Here is a 21560-nt window from a genome sequence, read left to right on the forward strand (position 1 = left end):
AAGGAAGGAAGGAAGGAAGGAAGGAAGGAAGGAAGGAAGGAAGGAAGGAAGGAAACAGAATCTTTTAAACAGTGAGGGAAACCAAACAAACAACTTATTGGGTTGCAGGGGATGGCTTCAGAGTTGTTGGGAGTCATGGTAGTTGGTAGATGGTAGCTGAGGACACGCAGCATTTTCAGAGACGTAGGCAGTGGTGAAAACATTATCTGGTCAGGTACCCACACCTCCCAACCATGAGATACCATAAACAAAAAGTGCTTTCAATTACACCCTCGGGTCTTTACATGAACTAAGAGGCTCTGTTTTCCAGAATGAATAATTAGCCCAGTGCCTGTAAAATGACCAAATCCTCCCAAGCAATGATGAGTTATGCTTGAAGACACTGTATCGCAATGTCTAATACCCAGTTTTCCAATACCTAAGCTATCGTGAAATAGATCCTTTGGGATGGAATGCCTACCTTAGCTGGAGGTATCCGACGCTTAGGGAGTTTAATGTGTTTGGGCTGTGGTTGGTGGGCAGATACAATGTTTTCAACAGCCATGTTGGGAAGCTGCAAGAGTCTGTTGACAGTAGTAGAAGGACCATCTCCAGGTGTTGACTCTCGGTGTTTAGCCTGGGAAGGAAAGGACTCCAAACCAGGAGGAGGAACACTGACTGCCGGAGTCTGGTGTTGCTGTCGCTGGCTCAACTGGCTAAGAACTGGGGATGGCTCAGGCTGAGATTTGAAATCTAAGAAACGTGGAAAGAGAAAATAAGCAGCAATGGGTAAATCTGCAACATGTCTCGGACGCTATGCCACTACAGCTACCAGGTGATCCGAGTCGTCCAGCTGAAAAGTGGAGGGTAGGGCACAAGAGGGAAGGACAAGCAGACTGCTGGTGACTGGACAGGGTTTGTTCTCATTCCTCATGCAGAAGACACAAAGCAGAGACGCCTGTGCGTTACCTAACGGATTTACATGCTTGGTATTTCATCAGTTTTGTTATATTCTGTGTGTAGCCAGAAGTCACCACGAAATGTTTTCCAGAGTGGCTCTGTACTTTATTTTGAACTCACCAGAAGCTAGACAGAGAGCTCCAGGGATTAACCTGTTTGCTTCCTCAATGCTAGGATTACGAATGTGCGCCACTACACCCAGCTTTGATGTGGGTGTCAACAAGTCAAACACAGACGTTCTCCTTAACACAGGGGGTACTTTACAAACTGAGCCATCTCCCTAGCCAATTTGTTATATACCTTTAAGAAACTACTTTGATTACTATACACTATGTGTGATATCACAAAACTGTAAAGCACACGTGTGAAAACAACCTTTCCACTGGCTGTTCTCACTCTTGCTCCAGAGAACGAGCTTTGTACCTGGGTTCTTGACTATCAAAATCAAACAAGCGTAATTATGTATCTTCATTTCATTTTCAGAGGCTGCTCCATTTTAATATGCAGAGAGCATCCTTCCTCATCTTTAGGGCACTGAACTCAGCATATAGTCACTTTTCTCATACTGCTATTATATGGATGAGCTATATCTTTATCATGTGTGTGTCCACGAGGGCTAGAAAAGGGCACTGGATTACCGAAAACTGGAGCAAACAAGATGGGTGTGAGCAAGGCCACGTGGATGGTGGGATTCCAACCTTGGTCCTCTGAAAGATCAACCAGGACTCGCTAATTCACCTCTCTAGTTCCAACTGCTTGGTTTTCCCTGTTGTTATTTTGTTGTATTTTTGACAGGCTCTCATTATTTAGTCCTGGAACTCAGACCAGCTGGACTCAAACTGATAGAGACCAGTTTGCCTCCCAAGTTGGCGATCAAACTGGCCCAAAGTGGCTTTTGTGACAGGTTCCTACTCTATACTAGACTGTGCTAGCTTGGTTTCAAGTTTTTGGTGATCCTCCTCCCTCCAATTCATAAATGATGGAATTCCAGGCATAAAGCACCAAAGAACATTTGTGTTCTCTTCTAGCTAAGAATCTATTCCTGTAAATTGTATAATAAATAAATGTAGGCACTGTACACTGAGACAACTAACTTAATTTTCCAAGCAGTATGTATTCTAAGAGACTCTGAACAAGTCCCTCCATACTGTTCATACACAACACGCTCTGCTGATTAACTCAGTATAGAACATGCACTTACCAAAATGATTAAGGACCGACTGTGATGCTGAGGGCTTGAGGTCCCATGAAGCAGTAGAGGCGGGGGGACTTGTGCTGTTCTGCTGTGCACCGGAAGTGGTAGTGAATGGGCTCATACTTGGTGCTTTCAGCTTCTCCAGAATCTGGGAGTTGGTGATGTTCACCATCTTTGATGGGGCTAGCTCTCCAAACCCCGAGCCCAGGACAGATGACTGCAAAGACATGGAAAGAGGGCAAGCCCTGAGCAAACACAGTGGTCTGCAGAAATAAGAACACTGCACCTTGGATCATCTGAACAAGCAAACCTTGCTTTAGAAAACAGTACACATGAAAATGTGACCATAGTTTAACTATAGCTAAATAAAGGAGCATTCCTCCTAATGTGAGTAAGAAAACAAAACATTTACTATAATCTTGAAATAAATTTAAAATTATTTTATTTATTAGTACTGATTTATTATTTTTAATTCATGGGGCTGGGAATCAAACTTGGGTCTTCTTCAAGAGCAGTAACTGCTTTTATCTGCTGGGCCTTTTCTCCAACCCCAAAATAAACTTTTAAGAAACAACTAAATGTCAAAAATATGCCTGATAGATAAAAACACTTTTATAACCTTCAGAGAGTAAATTCTCTCTGCTGACAGTAACAGGTCAGTTCTGAGTGTTCCCTGCAGTGTGAAGAAGTGAATGCCAAAAGCTCACATCCTAATACCAGAGACTGAAACATGCAGAAAGCTGAGTAAATGCCCTGACAGTACTGCGCTCAGGTGGGTCACAACTAAGAACACCAATCATTCTCCAGAAGAAAAAACAAAAAAATGCCCCACTCCTTTAGACAGAGTGTGTGTCTTACAGAAGCAGAGTAAACAGTAATTTTTATTAGCAATATTCTTGGGGGGGGGGGCGGAGGACATGACAGGATTTCTCTGTGTAGCCCTGGCTACTACTGTGGAACTCACTCTGTAGATCTGAACTCCAACTCATGAGATCTGCCTGGCTTGGCCTCCAAAGTGCTGGGGTTAAAGGAGTACACCATCATGATTGGCTATTATCAATATTCTAAGGTTAGGAATAGCACAGTTAGAAAGTCAGGGCTCTCCACTGTGAGGCCCACAGTCACAGCTCCTGCCTCTTAGTGCATTTGTGCAAATGTTATTTTGTCATCAAGGTTACACTCAAGCCCCTCTGGCTCAAGTTTTCCCAAGCTCTACTGTTTTCAGGGACACAGAATCCACCATCCACCCACTAGCTACTAGTACCAAATAATCTTTTTCTCTGCAGCCACTGCTTTGGTCTCTGTGACATTCAGTACGGTCTCTATTCCATCTACTTCACTAAACCAATAAGATACAAAAAGGCATATATGAACATGCACAGGTATATAATACATGCACACAGAGTTGGTATCATAACACCACAGATTCTGACTCATTCTGTCTTATGGTAATCTATTTTACTATTATTATTAAACTGTTATCTACTTAATTTTGGCAATTTGGTTATAAATAGGAGCAATGTTTAGAGCCATGGCTCTAATATAATGCTAAATAGCTCTCACTACAGTGTCTTGAGGTATTGATCATAGCATAAAACAAACTTGATTGTAAAGCTCCATCTGTGACCTCAGTGACCAAACAGACTCTAGCAGTCAAAATGCCCTCCCTATCAACAGCAAAGGGAAAGGCAGGAAAGCACACGATGACTCCTCTGCATTCCAACAGACTTCAGCTGTCCTTTCGTAGCAACATTCCTACGCAGGCTGCACTACCAATCCCAGAATTCTTTCTGATGGGAAATCATAGTCACTGTGTCTCTAATGGTGGTTAGAAAATGTATTTTCTGTCATATTACCTGGAAATTTAAGAAAGGGGAGTGTATTTTTAGGGAGTAGAAGAAAATTGCATAGTAGGAACACCTAGACAGAACTAAGACATCTGCATTTTAAGCATATCAAAAACACAGAAACAGCCTTTGAAACAAAATCTAGGGGAAAATAGATCACTTGGGCTGCCAAATGGCCACACAATGAGAGTGAAAACCTCCCCCTACAAGTGTCTCTCTTCAAGTGTGTCACTTGTGCACATGGACATACATGCAAGCACCTCCACAATAAATAGAAAGGAGTGAAAGAAAAGTAAAAACAAAACATTAATAAGGATGTCTTCATCCCAGTTACCATTCACTGGCCCAGGAAACTCAGTAGCTGAGCTCCACACAGAATCATCAGATATGTGCTTGGAAATCATCACATCATCGTTTCCTGGAAGAGGACCGACTGCCAGCATTTTACTACTTAGGAAAGAACTGCAAGGTGTGAGCCATAATTCTCGATGACTTGCTATCGGGTGCATTCCTGAAGACCCCAATTGGAAATAAAAGTGAGTTACCAAGCTGTGAGGAGAATAGGCGTTGGCAGAAGTGGAGCTGCCAGTCCCTGGCGCCGTCTGATTACTGTGTTGAGAATTTGTGAAGACGAGTGCTTGGCCAAAGCCCTGCTGCTGGGATGTTTCAAAGGAGTTGGCTTCTGCGGCTTGAGTGGGAGGGACAGGCTTCTGGAGCAAGGCCACTAGATCAATGCTAAGCAGATGAGAGACAAACGAGCAATCAGCTGTCATGAGCAAATCACACCAGCCAGCAAATTGGAGAGCAAATCAATATAAAGAAAATTTAAGCCAGAGATTAAATAAGCAAAACCACTGGGAACTGGAGTTTCAGAGAAGCTGAGCAGTCACCCAAACAGTTATAAAGCCAGAGAGAGAACGCACCTTACAAATGGGCACTGACAGACTCAGTGAGAAGAACATGAAGGAGCTGTGAGGTCAGATACTATTACCTGAGCTCATGCTCCCCTTTCAACTCTTTGATTTTCTGTTACTATGTACATCAGGCTAGCCTCTAACTCAAGTGACCTCCCTGCCTCGGCATACTCAGTGCTAGGATTGAAAGCATGCACTACCACTTCCGGCTTCAATTTTCTTGAAACAGAGTGAATCAATATTCTTAAAGCATCAAGACCTTAACCATGGCAGAAGTTTTTAAGTCTTAAATTTATTTTAAGTATCTATATAAAGCCTTATTCTATCTCATAACATATTTAACCATGTATAATTCTCTAGAATAAAGAAATAACAAACTAACAAAGACTTTTAAGACAGGGTTTCTTTATGTATGTACTCTATGCTTCCTAAACTAGCTCTATTGACCAGGTCGGCCATGAACTCAGAGATCCACCTGCAAAAGCATTGCAACACCACTTCAGCCCAACGAAGCATCTTATAATGCCCCATTCACCCTGACCGAAAACCCACCACATATTCCAACTCGGAAGAATGGCCTCAAGAATAATAAAGTTTGGGATAGACACTGACTGCCATATGAATGACTTACCCAATAGAGTGGGACCTGTCAGAGATTTGCCCAGGATGGTGCTCCATGATTCCTTGCAAAGGTTTGCCCCAGCAGCTCTCTAACTAAACTCACCATACCAGTGAGGTGAGACAGGTTCTGGGTAGTTAAACTATTCAGGCTTTCTTCCTCATACAGACTCAGCTCCTAGCCCAAGTTCTTTTTCTTATACACAACAATTTTCACTCTCCAGACACCAATTTCAATTTTGAGGCTAAAAACCTAAAGTTAGTGTTTACTCTAAAAACCTAAGTTAGTGTTCTAATAAATGATACTCTAATTCCAATGATACAAATCAGTTGTGTGTATTACATATTGTGATAATAAAACTTGCAACACTACCAGATCAAAGCAAGTTCTATTTCAAATGTTTAGTAAGACTCAAGTGAGAAATGGTACTGTAGGGGAAACCAAGAGCCGGGCTTGCTGCTGCACACTTTTATCTCAGCACTCAGGAGGCAGCGGCAGGCAGTTCTGCATAGTACTTTCATGACAGCCACAGCTATGAAGAGACTCAAAAATCAATAAAGAACTTTGTAAAAGTCCAGGGTCTTAACCAGTGAGATGGTTTGGAGGGTAAAGACACCTGCCACCAAAACCTGACAACCTGAGTTCCACCACAAGGACCCACAGGGTTAAAGGAGAAAACCAATGATCATAAACTATACTCTGACCTCCACTCATGTGGTAGCATAAAATACACATACACACAATAAACAAGGATGCCTTCATCCCAGTTACCGCTCACTGGCCCAGGAAACTCAGTAGCTGAGCTCCACACAGAATCCTCAGATATGTGCTTGGAAATCATCACATCATCGTTTCCTGGAAGAGGACCGACTGCCAGCATTTTACTACTTAGGAAAGAACTGCAAGGTGTGAGCCAGAAATTCTTGATGACTGTTCCTATCGGGTGCATTCCTGAAGACCCCATGCTTAATGAAGTTACCAATGCCTTCTTTAATTCTAGCAATTGGGAGGCTGATAGAGGCAAGTCTCTGAGTTCAAGACCAGTCTAGTCTACATAGGTTCCAAGAGAGCCAGGGTTTCACGGTGAGACACACACAAAAGCACATCATACTGAAACGAAAGTGGCCAAACTCTAAGGATAACAGTTCCTGGTAGCAGTGAAGTTTGCAGTCCCTGGTCCCATCTCATTGGTTGTGCTGAATTTGTGCAGACAAGGGCTTGTCCAAAACAGCAAGTTTGTTTGCTTGTTTTTTAAAGCATTTTGGTTGGGTTTTTGTTTCTTTGGTTGGTTTTATAAGACAGGGTTTCTCTGGCTTTGCCTCCTGAGTTCTGGGTGTGTGCCACCACTGTTCTGTTTTTAAAAACAGGACTCAGGTAGTCAAGATTAGGCTCAAATTTGCTTTGTATGTGAGCCTTGCTTTGAATTCCTGATCCTCCTGTCTCTCCCTCTTAAATGCTAAGATTAAAGGCATTCAACATCATGCCTTTTCTTCATACTTACTTATTTTACAGCTGAGTGTTTCACTTGTATGTATATCTGTGTATGGCTGGTGCCAGTGGAGATCAAAAGAGATCCCTTGGAACTGGAGTGAGGGACAGCTATGAGCAGTCATGGTAGTGCTGGAATCTAACTTGGGTTTTACAAAAGAACAAGTGCTCTTAACCACTGATTCACCTCTCCAGCTCTCTTAATTATCTTTTTAAGAAATTGAAGTACCATTAGTAAATTAGTCATTTTTCATTTATTCATAAATGCAATGGAGGTCTATGTACCTTTCTCTCCTAACTGTCCTAATGTGTCTTAACTGTCTCATTTAGCTTGGTTTTGAGAAGCAAGACTTGCCTAGTTTTTAAAGATATATACACATATCTAGGCTTTGATCCTTCTAGGGTTTAAATTTTTTTAATTTTAAAATTAACTACTTTTGGAGGATGTGCATGCACATATGTTTGAATGCTTGTATTAAGGTCAGAGAACAGCTGTAGGAGTCAGTCACATAGACCCTTAAGCACATCTTCAAATGTGTTTAGAATTACTGTGAAGAGTATGATTCTCTAAGATTTCTGGTGAAACCTGGAATGATGCCCCACATCTGTAAGCCTATGGGAGCTTGAGGCAGTAGGACTGCTAAGAGATCAGCCTAGACTACATAGCAAAATTATAAAAGGGAAATAAAAGTAATTCAGCTATGTACACATTCATTTGAGCAGTCTGACTATATAGCACAAATTATCTTTAAACCCATGACACTTGTGCCTCGGCCTTTGGAATGTTGATCATAAAGCAGCACTAACTACACCAAGCCTGACTTTCCAATACAGGCTTAAGATTATTATCCTCAGGGCTGCACAATAGTTCAGTCAAGACATTCCTAGCAAACACACTGGAGAGGACAAAACAGGTGGACTAACCTCCTTAACAGTTCCCAAACACTGAGAAACTTATTTCCCCAGCCAATTCCCAAAAAAAAGTGAACCAGGGACTAGCAAGATGGTTCAACGGGTAAAGATGAGTGCTGCCAAGCCAGAAAACCCTAGTTTGATCTCTGCAATACACATGATAGACAAAATTAAATAAGCACGTTTTCTCTGACCTCCAAATTCTTCCAAATACTACGGTGGTGGTGGCGGCGCACGCCTTTAAATCCCAGCACTCGGGAGGCAGAGGCAGGAGGATCTCTGTGAGTTCAAGGCCAGCCTGGTCTACAAGAACTAGTTCCAGGACAGGCTCCAAAACCACAGAGAAACCCTGTCTCGAAAAACCAAAACAAAAACAAAACAAAAAACAAAACAAAAAACCAAACAAACAAAAAAAGACGCGAATGAAACTATGGACGCTGCAAGAAGGGGAAACAAAAGCTAAATAGAGGAATAAAAGAGAAAAAAAAGATAGGAGTAAAAATTAGAAACAGTTGACCTAAAATAAATTTCCAATTATGTTTTTGAGGGGAAAAAAAAAGATAAAAAAAAACCCAGCAAACCCTTTCTTTACCTTTGCCCAGGAGTGATGTGGTTCTCTGCTGGAACAGACGAAGCAGTGAAGACTTTGGTTTCAGAAAGCTGTGTAGGAAGTTCAGGAGAAAAATGCTTTTATTCTTTGTGCAACACAAAAGCCTCTTCAGGCAGCAATAATGTTCTCACCCTCACCAAGAGGGTGTCGAAAGGAAACGAAACGTACAAAAACCATCAAATAAGCCTCCCAGGCAAGGCGACTACGGCTTTAGTGCACCTGCAGGAACAGTACAGAAAGGAAGCCAGTCTCCTGTGACAGCGCAGAGCAACGAAAAGTGGGGGAAAAACAGGGCTTGGAAAAGGCTGATTATTTATTTCTCTAAAGACATATGTCTTTTCGGCTTCATCAGTAATCTTTATTTCAAGATTTATTTCATTTATTATCTTTAGATTCATTTTTTATTTTATGTGAAAGTTTGCCTGCACATGTGTGTCTGATGCATCAATTCCCAAGTTTGCCCTTGACACTTGAATGTTCAGTTCTTCCGCCACTAAACAATTCGAAGAAACAAGCTGGGTGGTGGTGCACACCTTTGGAGGCGAGGCAGAGGCAGGAGGATCTCCATTAGTTCAACCTGGTCTAGAGTTCCAGCACATTCAGGGCCACATATAATTGTCTAAACAAACAAAAAACCTTAAAATACCAGTTTCCTTATAAGACCCATGTGCCGAGGAACAGAGCAGGAAGAAGAGGATGGAGGAGGGGCAGAGAGAGAATGACGAGGAGCAGCAGTATCTCTGAGTGACACAGTGAGAGGAAAAATGACGAGGAGCAGCAGTATCTCTGAGTGACACAGTGAGAGGGAAAAGAGGTCTGAATGGCACCAGACACTTACATCTTCAGTCCAGTCTTCTGGTGGCCAGTCTTCCATAGAATTTTTCCAGGCACCTGACAGGGAACAAAAAAGGATCCAGCACAGTCAACTAATGATTCTGTGTACCATGCAAGAAAAACAATTCATCTCATTAGTAATCTACTTAGCAATCCAAGAAACATGCTTCTTTAAATCTACTCTTAATAAAAATAAAAAAATTATTCTATGTAAAATATCCAAAACAATATAAAATAAACAAATAAAATGGAACACCAGAGCAGACTAAAGCTTAATAATAGAGTGTTTGTCTAGCATGCCTAAGGTTCAATATCTGGTTCTGAAAAAAATAAAATAATAATAATAAAAAGGCACTGGAGAATTCACCCAGTCAGGGAACTGCTCACTGTGGAAGTATGAGGGCTTGAAGTCAATTCTCAGAACCCATGACTTAACAAAGAACTCAACGGCTAGAGGGACAGGTAAGAGTACTTGGCTGTGTAAGCATGGAGAATGGAGCTTGAATTTCCAGTAACTCGTGTAAACGCTGAGCAGGGCCAACCCCAGTGTTGGGGAATGGAGCTCAGCCAGCATGCCTACACGGGTGTGCTTCTAGTTCAGTAAGAACACCGTCTCAAGGCAACACGGTGGAAGGCAACAGAGGAAGACACCTGATGTCCAAACTCTGGGGCTTACTTTGTATATTTCCCTGTACATATTACATAAACAAACAAGCTGGGCATGACTGGACGTGTTTGATCCTTGGGAGGGATGACGAGAAGATACCAGAGGCACAATGGGAGGCCAGATCAGCCTATGAAGGCTCCAAACACTAAGTGAGAGACTCAGTCTCAAAATACAGATGGTGTGGCTCCTAAGATGACACCTGAATTGGACCTCAGCCTCCTTGTGCGTATGTACACGCATGTATTATCCACCTGAGCATATAACTACGTTTTTAAAACAAAATAAGAAATTTAAAGGAACACTGTTTTAATGCAAATCTGCACCAGACCCTATATCAAGTAGATTACTGATTATCAGATTTAGAGAGCAAGGTTAAACTACATTAGCTATATTACACTATTTGTATGTCATCACTGTAATTGTCATCCTGTTCTAAGTACAGAGGAACAAAAAATAATTTAAAAATTAATTAACCCTTGGGGCTGGAGAAATGGCTCAGAGGTTAAGAGCATTGCCTGCTCTTCCAAAGGTCCTGAGTTCAATTCCCAGCAACCACATGGTGGCTCACAACCATCTGTAATGAGGTCTGGTGCCCTCTTCTGGCCTGCAGGCATACACACAGAATATTATATACATAATAAATAAATTTAAAAAAAAATTAATTAACCCAGAGGAGGCCATGTATAAACATGTTAGAAACGGAGTCTGTTTCTAAGCAGGAAGACATCAATGTGTAGTAACTGTAGATGGGATCAGTGTAGTACCATGGACTGCTGTGTTAGCAAATACATGAGAACCCAGGGGCAGTGAACCCCGGGACGGTGATGGTGCACACCTTTAATCCCAGCACTCTGAAGGCAGAGGCAGGCGGATCTCTGTGAGTTCGAGGTCAGCCTGCTCAAAAGTGTGAGTTCCAGGACAGCCAGGGCTGTTATACAGAGATATCCTGTCTTGAAAAACACAAAGAAATGCATGGGAAAGCCAGCGGCAAATGTTGATAGACTGACATACACACTGCAATATAAAAATGACACTCACTGGCTATGGAACTCCCCATGTAGACCAGGTTGGCTTTGAACTCAGAGATCTCCCTCCTCCTATAGAGTGCTACACTACATTCAGCCTGAAATTCATTACTTTGTATAGGAACCAAATACCTTTACATTTTCAAAAATTTATTAGTTTTATTTATTTTGTGGTGGGAGTATCACAGTATGATATGTCATATGATATGATATGGCAGTGGACAACGTGTAAGGGTCTGTAAGTTCCCAGGATTAGACACATCAGGACTGGGGACACGTGCCTTCACCATGATCTGAGTGGCTAGAACGCTGTACAAGCTGCACTCCTGCACCTCATCCACTTCTATGCAGTGCTGGGGACAAACCCGGACATTCAAACCAAAGAATGACACACTTGGCTCTGCATGATTCTTAAATATTCACCATACCTTTGAGTCCATAAGGACTTTTATTTGGCAGCTCCTGAGATATATTGTGAGGCTTTGTTATCCCTTCTGTGGGTCAAGTAAAAAGAAAGCTTTAAGTATATGAAAACAAGAGAAATGTGAGTTTTATGATTTTTGTTCGCAGCGGGTCCTGAGCAGCACGCGGTGGGTTCTGGCGCCCAGTCCTGAGCACTGGGGGCCGGGCAGCGGGTCACGAGAGCCGCCACCCCCGGGGCTCGCTGGGACCAGCCCGTCTGGACATGGGCAGACACATCATATAGAATATAATTGGATATTTATTACTTAGGAGAGACAGTGTGGGGGAAGGAGAAGAAAGGAGAGAGACAGAGAAGGGGGCACAGTGAGAATCAAGATGGTGAGAGGGGGGCAGGGGCCACCAGGAGTGGGCGTGGCTTGTCTCTTAAAGAGATGAAAACCATAACAGTGAGCACATGGGAAAAGTTAATGTGGTACAGCAGCCCCTCCTCGTGGAGAGACCAAGGCCCAAAAATGTTAAATGGAAAATTCTAGAAACAAAACATCAACTACATTCATGTAGTACGGTAAACGGGTTTGCTGTTAAGCCTGATATCAGAGCCCATTTCTGGAACCCACTGGTGGAAAGTCTCCTGACCTCCTCACACAGTAAATTTCCCACTAGGCTGCATCGTCAAGCTGTCCACATATGCTTCTGCTAGCTCTATGTTGCCCATTACTGTGGTTTGAGATTAAGTTCTTAGCTATTTCATCATAATTTGGATTACTGTAAGTACTTTTCCATCATGTTTTCCGAATGAAGGCAAAAGATTCCTAAGATGTGGGATAGAATATACACTGAAGCTACCTACCCATCAATACCTATCACTCTGAGGGAACGAGGCTGCAGCAACAATGAGAATGCCAACCCCACAACACTGAGCATATTCCCCTTTTGGTAGAAAGGGTGCTTTATATTCTCCACAATCAAATCTTTCAAATATATTATGTATATTTTACTTCTTCAATGTTAGGGATACGGCCAGGGCCCTGCACATGGAAAGAATATGCTCAACCACTGAGCGACATCCCCAGCCAAAAAGATGCTACAGTTTTTAAAATATAATCCATTTTCACTCTCTTTATAATTGTTTACTGCTACTAGAAAAATACCATCTCAATTTTAACTATGGCTACAATTACGCATGCATTTGTTAAAATTCACTTGCTCTGCCCCTTAAAATGTTTCAAATTTTGCTCTATGTAAATTAGATCTCAGTCAGCAAGATAGTTCCGCAGGTACAGATTTTTTTCTATCAAGCTGTATAAACCTGAGTTCAGTCACCAGGTTCTACTGGCAGAAGCAAACGGACTCCATAAGAATACCCATGTGCTCATACAGATACATGCAAAAAAAAAGTGTAATAAGATAATACCTTAAAAGCTGGGAATGATAAACCCAAAGCTAAAGGAGTTGAGGCAGGAGAATCTCCATGAACTCCAGGCCAGCCTGCACTACATTCATATGTAAGACCCTCCAAATAAAAAATAGCGTATAAATAAATACTTACCAGAGCTCTCATTTTTACTATTCTGAGCAGCTTCCCAAACTCCCGACTTTGTCCCACAGCCGTTTGTGGATGCAGAATCTGAATAGTCTGCAGGGTTGAATGTCCTAGGGTTATGAGAGCAAGCGTCAAAAATCACAAAATAAACTTCGTGCACAAAATTTTCTGCACAAAAAAAATCCCAAATTTGGCCAGGTGTAGTGACACACACACACAGTCTCGGCAACAAGTCTTTAACCAATAGGCCCAATGACGCAAATATTTTAGTGTTTAGAAACAGGGTCTCGCTATGTACTGCTGGCAAGTCTCAAACTCACATAAATGTCTGCCTCTACTTCCCAAATGCTAGGATTAAAGACATGAGCCTTCAACCAATTTTTATCATTTTTGAAGATAGAATCTGGCTCATGTTTCTCAACCTGCCTATAAACACGCTATGTGGTTGAAGACAACCTTGAACTTCTGATACTGCAACACAACTGATACCATGAAGAAAGTATCATTTAGGGGCTTTGGGACCCAGCACACACGCAGCAACACCTTCCAAAATGAGAATCTAACTGACTTGGCTGCCCTGGAATTCACTCTGTAGATGAGGCTGGTCTCAAACCCAGAGGCCTAACTCTGCCTCCTGAGTGGTGGGATTAAAGGCATGTGCCACCAATGCCCATCATGGCTAACTATTCTTGCTAACTGATATGTCAACCCAGAATGTGATTTTTGTGTTTAAAAGCTCATCCTGAGAAAGGCTCAGGGCTACAATGTGTCTCAAACACATAGAGTAGCTGCTGGCTAGCAAATTAATAAAGACTTGCTAGGCACCTCCTCCTCACAATATCCTGGAATTACAAGTTTGTACCAGCATATCCAATTTTATGGTGTGCTAGCGACTGAACCCAGAGCCCTCTTTGCCTATACAGGGGAAGCACTCTATCAACTACATCTCCAGTCAAGCTTGCCATCTTTTACAAAAGAAAGGCTACTCAGGGTCATGTATCTACTCTTGTACAAATGGCCCTCAAGCGTCTACAATTTGGTTTTGGCATCCTTAGTAGTTATGAAACCTGGACGTTTTTGCAGCCAAGAAAGACAAGTAAAAATTACCAGTGAAGGAGCTTGCATGATGGCTCAGTGGTTAAGAGCACTAGCTGCTCTTGCAAGAAGTGACAGCAGAGTCAATGCCCAAGCACCCACATGACAGCTCAAAATGGCATGAAACTCCAGTACCTAGGAAACTTATTCGGGTCTCAGATACCTTCATGCACACAGTACACTCAAGGCTCACAAATAAAATATCTTTTTACAAAAAACTTCCAATGAGCTACTGAAGAGATGGCCCAGGGGTTAAGAGCATTGGCTGATATTCTCAGGTCGAGTTCAGTTCCCAACAACCACCTATAATGAGGTCTGGTGCCCTCTTCTGGTGAGCAGACATACAGGTAAGCAGACTACAGTGTTCATTAATCTTCAAAAACAATCTTTAAATTAAACAAAAAACTTCCAATGAGAAGTAGCATATCCAGAGTAGTACTCTAAGCTTGGCAGGTCTATTTGGTGGAAATCAGTTTTTGGAATAAGGTCTTTCACTGTCACCCTGGCTGTCCCAGAACTTGCTATGTGGACTAAACTGACTTCTTACAGAAATAGATCTGCCTGCCTCTGCCTTGGTGTGCTGGGGATTAAGACAGAGTCATTTTTATTTTATGTGTATGAATGTTTGACCTGTATGTACATATGTATCATATGCATGTCCCTGCCGATAAGAGGCCAGAAGAGAGCATGAGATCCCCCAAAATGGAACTGCAAATGGTTATGAGCCACAATGTGGTGCCCGTGTGCTAGAATCAAACCCAGGTCTTCTCCAAGAGCAGCAAGTACTCTCAACCAAAGAACCATTTCTCCGATGGCCTAACCTAGCCTTTGAATGGTCAGCACTTCCCTGTATTTTCTTTAAAATCCAAGAGTGACAAATGAAATCCAACATGGACACAGATGACTCTTCAAAGCTGTCCTCTGACCCCATATGGATGCTATGCATATGTTCACAAATACATAATAAATATAAATAAAAATGTAAAAAATAATTAAAGCCTAACTGAACATCCATAAGGCATCATGATTCAGATGATTACTGAAGAAAAAAATATGAATGTTACAATACACACAGAATATGAAGTAAACAGAAAAGCTATCAGTTTAAAGGTTGGGGTTCCATATTTGAGTTGTCTTCCCACACAAAAAGAAACAATGAGAAAAAGAAAACCTAGAAATAATAGTAGCTAATTATAACACCTACTTAGAATGGTCAGTCTTTATGTAGAAATATTTCATCCTGAGTGGGGATGAAATATTTCTACATAAACATATTTTGTGTACAATGGCTGTATTTAGCTAGCTTTTCAACTGGCAACAGAGATGATTATGTACATAAGCCTGCTGCCTCAGGAACATTTGGCAGTGGCTGAGGGGCACACACTAGGAGAGGATGACGCTAAGCATCCATGTGCAGGAACAACATCTATCATCCCAACAAAGCATATCCATGAAGAATGCCAGCAGTGCCAAGCTTAGAACCCCAAATTCAGATCTACGACATAAAAAGTGCTCTAACTAGGATAAATAAATTATAGACAGGAAATAACGACAACAATAGGATAGCTGAGACTTACCCCATGCTTTGTGAAGAGAACCTTCCTGCTCCTCTGCCTCTGCCACGTCCAAATCCTTTAAAAAACACAATTGTAGAATATAGTGTTATTTTTATATTGTATATTTTTGGAATGATTTAATAAAGCAGAGTTTCAGGCCTATCTGGGCTACACAGTTACTTTCTAACCAATCTAGACTGTAGTATGAGATGCTTTAAAGCACACACATACAGAACAACAACAACAACAAAAAAAAAAAACCACAAGTTGCTAGGCAGTGGTGACACACCCCTTTAATCCTAGCACTAGAGGCACATCTGTGAGATCAAGGCCAGCCTGGTCTACAAAGGGAGTTCAAGGACAACCAAGACACACAGAAAAACCCTGTCTAGGGGCTGGAGAAATGGCTCAGTGGTTAAGAGCACTGATTGCTCTTCCAGAGGTCCTGAGTTCAATTCCCAGCAACCACATGGTGGTTCACAGCCATCTATAATGAGACCCAGTGCCCCCTTCTGGCATTCAGGCACACATGGAAGGAATGCTGCACACATAATAAATAAATAAATCTTAAAGAAAGAAAGAAAGAAAGAAAGAAAGAAAGAAAGAAAGAAAGAAAGAAAGAAAGAAAGACAGACCCTGTCTAGAAAAAAAAGCAAAAAAAAAAAAAAAAAAAAAGCCGCATACAACCCCAGACAGTCTATGCATACCAGAACTCTCCACACCCCTGCTTAGAATCTAATCCTAAACGCTGGGATTACATCTGTAGCCACCATGGACGATAAAGGTGGTTTTCAGACTCCTGACAATAACCAGTCAGAGTCTAAAGCACTGCTCAGAGGTGGATTACATTCTTATCAAGGACAGGCACTGAGCAACAGCAGAAAAACAGAACCAAAGTAAAATGTAACAACAAAAAGTCCTCGCATAAACTACACCTCCATCACAGGCAGCGGTCTACATTGCAACATCTCAAGGACAGCATTCTTTCCAAACGCGTTTCCAGTCTCAGAAGCACCAACCCACCTTCTCTGGTGCCCAGCATTCCATCTCACTTATTCTCCCTTACCTCTGCCTCGGGCCCGCTTTCCTCGTTCTGAAGACTTGTCTCCTTGGTTGTAATCAAATCCGTTTTCTTCACCTTTGGCTACAGAGGAAAAAACAGAAATGCCAACTCTTCATTTCCAAACCTATGTATCAAACTTATCTGGCACTTACAAAACCAAGTGCAAAATGAACGAAGAGTAAAAAGTGCCAAGCCATGGTTGCACTCTCCTCTGATCCCACAAGCTGAAGGCCAGCCTGGACTACAAGTGAGATCCTCTCTCAAACAGCAGGTTACAGTGTAAAAAACATTCAGAAAACAGGAAAAACTAAAAGTAGCACAAAACTGAAGCACATGACTGAACACTTCTCAATCACTAGGATGTTGGAACCAGAGAATTGTGAGTTCAAGGCCACCTGGATAACACAGTGAGACACAGTCTCAGAGGCAGGCAGATCTTTGTGAGTTCAAGACCAGCCTGGTCTATAAGAGCTACAACAGCTCCAGAACTCCAGAGAAATCCTGTCTCAAACCCCCCCCCCCAAAAATTAATAAAATAAAATAAAATGGTAAAGGCTCCTGTCAAGTCTGACAACCTGAGTTCAATGCCATGACCCAAATGGTAGAAGAAAGAGACAACCCGAAGTTGTTCTCTCCGCATCACGTGAGTGCCGTGGCCAGTTCACCCACAAACAACAAACAGACGCCAGGGCCTTTGTGCTTGCTGAGCTAAAATACCCAACCTCAAGTAATTTTTTTTTTTTTTTTAAATTAAATTTAAAGCCAGGCTGATGGGCAGAGGTTAGTCCTAACACACAGGAGACAGAAAGAAGATCTATGTGAGTTTGAGGTCAGCCTGATCTAGAGAGTGAGTTCCAGGAAAGCAAGGACTACACAGAAAAATACTGTCTTGAAAAACCTAAAAGAAACAAAAACTTAGAGCAAGACAAGGCATGGGGGGGGGGGTGGTTTGCCTGTAATTTCACTGCTGGAGGAAGGAGAATTTGGTTAAAGTCAGCTCAAGACCTACTGACAGTCTAATTAACTTCTAACTAATTTTATGAGGACTAGGGGAAAGCGCAAGTGAGGCTTTTTGAGACAGGACTATGTAACTCAGGCTGGCTCTAAACTCAATTTTCCTACTAAAAGATCTTAAATTCTACCACACTCCACAGCAAGTAATTGATCAATATCAACAGAGTACACTAACTATAAATGTCTCCTAGGCTGTTCCAAGTAAAATGGGGTCAAAATATGGATGCACAGGAAACACACCACAGCACACACAGAGCTCAGACAACAATCTGGGTTGTCCCTTTCTTTCCTTCTACCATGTCTCCTGAAAATGAGCACAGGTCATCAGGCACGCAGGTGCCTTTACCTACTGAGCCATTTCTCAGCCCTGCTTTTCTATGGAGGTTAAAACAAACAAAAAACCCTGGCTATTAAACTTATCTCCTTTAGAGTTTTTTGTTGTTGCTGTTGTTATTTAGGATGGGGTGGGGGGCAGGGTCTCACTATATAACCCTGGCTGGGCTGAACTGGTGATGAATACCAGGATATAACAGTGAAGTAACCTATACCCACCCCAAGCCCAGCTCATTGACCTCTAACAGATACTAGTCTTCAAGAATGTAAAAATAACTACACAGGAGAAAAAAAATGACAAACTGAAATTTGCGGGCAAATGAATGGATATAGAAAACATCGTATCGAATGAGGTAACCCAGACCCAGAAAGACAAAAAACATATGTACTCAATTATAAGTGGCTGTGTACTCAATCATAAGTGGCTTTTGGACATAAAGCAAAGAAAACCAGCCTACAATTCATAATCCCAGAAAACAATGAGGATCCTAAGAGAGACATACATGGATCTAATCTAATGGGAAGTAGAAAAAGACAAGATCTCCTGAGTAAACTGGGAGCATGGGGATCATGGGAGAGGGTAGAAGGGGAGGGGAGAGGCAGGGAGGGGAGCAGAGAAAAATATACTGTTCAAAAAAAATTGATTAAAAATTTTTAATTTTTAATTTTAGTTATTAAAAATTCAAAAATGAACTCCATGCAACCCAGTTCAGCACTGATAGGCTTGTGATCACAACATGAAATTTACATTGACAGGTGGGTTAATGGGCATTCTCTGGGCTGTTCTTTCAGCTTGCAGAATGTACAAAAATGCAAAACAGAGAAGCTATACTCACACTCTCGGCCTCGGCCACCACCTCTTCCTTTCCGGTTGTTGTTTCCCCGTCCACGACTTGTTTCTCTCTCTGTTTTCTTCTCTCTGTTTTCTTTATTTTCGGAGTTTTCTTTCCCAAAGTTCTTCTTCTTTCCCCCTACAGTCTCCCATGAGGCCTATCAGAAAGTAGAGTTCTACAATCACTGAGCTGTCACACGGCTGTCAAACCTTACATTCTAATTCTTTCCCATTTACTTCTCTACTTTCCTTAAAAAGACAAAACTTGGAGGGATGGGTCAATCCCCAGCACCCAATCAGGTGGTTCATAACTGCCTGTAACTCCAGCTCCAAAGGAATAGGACAATTTGGACCTCTGAAGCCATGCACAGTTGTATGCATGCACACACAAAATAATCTCAAAAGCGACAACAAACCTTGATAAGCTCTTATTAATACAGTGTACGAATAATTAGACAGGCTTTTCCTATGCAAATACAGAAATAAAGTTAATGACATTCCCTAAACGACTCCTCTATATTTTAAATCAAAAGATGTAAAAATTGTTGCTCTTCAAGTAAAAGTCTACAAATTCAATTTATTCTGCTTGCAAATCTTATTAAACTAGAGACATAATCCCACCCTTAATGCAGGAAGTCTTTCTGCACATATGTTGCTTTCATTGGTTAATGAATAAAGAATCTACATTGGCCTGTGATAGGGCAGAGTACTGCTTGGGGTGGGGACTAAACAGAATGCTGGGAGAAAGAAGGCAGAGTTAGGAGAAACCATGTACCCCAGCTAGAGACAGAACTTTATCCAAGTAAGCCACAGCCATGTGGCAATACACAGATGAATGGAAATGGGTTAACTCTAGATGTAAGAGCTAGCAATAAAAAGCTAGCGCTAACACACCAAGCAGTGTTGTAATTAATACAGTTTTTGTATGATTATTTCGGTTCTGAGCAGACAAACAAGCAGCCCCCTTACTACACACCCTCACATGTTACAGGACAGCAAGCTAATTCCAAAGCCATGTACCTATACTCCAGAACTCAGGAGGCTGAGGCAGGATTAAAAGTTAAAAAATAGCCAGGGCTTCATTGTCAGATACTTCCTCAAAAAAATAGAAACCATCGGTTGTGGTTCAGCAAATGCTAGCAGGAAATGATGGAGGGTCAGAGGCAGAAGACATGAGTTCAAGACCACTCTGAGCTGTGTATTTTTGGCTAAACAGATGGTTCCCTGCTTAAGAGTAGGTGCTGCTCTTTAGGACTTCAGTTCTCAGCACCCATGTTAAGCAGCTGACAAGTGTTGTAACTACAGCACTCTTCTAACCTCCTGGGGCATTGTCTCAGAGACGCACACATGCTGGCACGTAACAGTAAATTTCCAGGAATGTATGGGAAAATAATGAAGCTAGGACAAGGCACATGAGAGAGGTATTTACAGAGTTTACAAAGGAAGTTCCACAGGCCAGGGTACCAGAAGCTGTTTTTTTGGAAGGAATACCCAAGTTACTGCTCTTGCTGGAACTTTCCTATAGTGCTTATCTCAAATATGAATGGCCCTGGGTTTGTTTCCCAAAACACCCCTTCTAAAACATAGCATGCCCCAACCCATCTACCACAACTTTCATCCAAGGTGAAACTGAAAATATGACCTGAAGTTGAAGGAAAAAAAATACTTACCGTATCTGAATCTCCTTCCAGCAATATATTGATAGCTTTGTTCACATCTCCATTACAGTCATGTAGAGCCACTATGCATTCGTCCTGATTTTTCCCCGTCACTTCCATAAGCTAGTCAAAATATCAGAAAATGGTTAAAGGGAACCAAAAAAAGGGCATTCAATATTAACTTTGTTGATTCTTCTATCCTTCCACGTGAGGGCTCCAGTAAGTTTAGGCTCTAAGTGCATGCGTGCTGACTTTCCCTTCCCCCATTAATACTAGTAGACTCATTCACAAACTTCCTCAAAGACAAGTCACTTTTTTTGTTGTTGTAACAGAATCTTATTATGCAGCTATGACTGACTTGGAACAACTTGCTAGATAGACCAGACTGGCTTCACAGTGCACCAACACCCCCAGCCAACTAGCACAATATACGCACAGACCAAATCCTAGAAATTGCTCAAACTTAGGTCAATAGCATAGACCATGCAAAGTTTTGATTTTAAAACATTAACTGGGACTTGATTTGTAAATGGCCACCATTCACCATTCCACATACAAACTTAGTTATACCCTATAGTCTCCAAAGCTATAGAGATACCCTGTCTGGGGTGGGAGAGATAAACATGCTGTATTTCATCATCTGGCTACCAATATTAAATATCTGATCATAGGCACAAAATTCAATATCAAATACAAGTTCAGACTAAGCAATAAGTATATTTCAAAACTAAAAATCTCTAATAAAATAATCTCTTTAAGACTATAAGGAATCAAGTGTAAGAGCTGGCAGTTAAGAGCATTTGCTTCTGCAGCAGAAAACAGGTTCAGTTCTCTGAAATCATATGGTGGTGGTTTATAATCATCCATAATTCCAATTCTGTATCTAATGCCCCTTATGGCCTCCCTGGTCAAAACTGTATGCAATACGTGTGTGTGTGTGTGTGTGTGTGTGTGTGTGTGTGTGTGTGTGTGTGTGTGTGTAGGCATGATCCA

General features: G+C 41.7%; 1 protein-coding gene and 2 non-coding genes across 3 annotated transcripts in view; all 3 read right to left on the minus strand.

The window, feature by feature from the left end:
• Positions 1 to 21560, minus strand: part of Ubap2 (ubiquitin associated protein 2) — a 71833-nt gene that overhangs the window by 13278 nt on the left and 36995 nt on the right. Inside the window, exons 3-13 of the mRNA XM_026786601.1 lie at positions 20580 to 20690; positions 18914 to 19067; positions 16734 to 16811; positions 15689 to 15743; positions 13023 to 13126; positions 11479 to 11544; positions 9363 to 9415; positions 8507 to 8574; positions 4527 to 4716; positions 2141 to 2351; positions 461 to 732 (exon numbers count right to left, since the gene is read on the minus strand). Coding sequence (XP_026642402.1) covers positions 461 to 732; positions 2141 to 2351; positions 4527 to 4716; positions 8507 to 8574; positions 9363 to 9415; positions 11479 to 11544; positions 13023 to 13126; positions 15689 to 15743; positions 16734 to 16811; positions 18914 to 19067; positions 20580 to 20690 — 1362 coding nt within the window. The remainder of the gene's footprint in view (positions 1 to 460; positions 733 to 2140; positions 2352 to 4526; positions 4717 to 8506; positions 8575 to 9362; positions 9416 to 11478; positions 11545 to 13022; positions 13127 to 15688; positions 15744 to 16733; positions 16812 to 18913; positions 19068 to 20579; positions 20691 to 21560) is intronic.
• On the minus strand, positions 4325 to 4405 carry LOC113457800. The gene has a single exon (XR_003378293.1). It is a non-coding gene; the product is annotated as a small nucleolar RNA SNORD121A (small nucleolar RNA).
• On the minus strand, positions 6295 to 6375 carry LOC113457801. Its single transcript, XR_003378294.1, has one exon. It is a non-coding gene; the product is annotated as a small nucleolar RNA SNORD121A (small nucleolar RNA).

The sequence above is a fragment of the Microtus ochrogaster genome, linkage group LG5, assembly GCF_000317375.1.
Source record: "Microtus ochrogaster isolate Prairie Vole_2 linkage group LG5, MicOch1.0, whole genome shotgun sequence".
Taxonomy (NCBI): Eukaryota; Metazoa; Chordata; class Mammalia; order Rodentia; family Cricetidae; genus Microtus; species Microtus ochrogaster.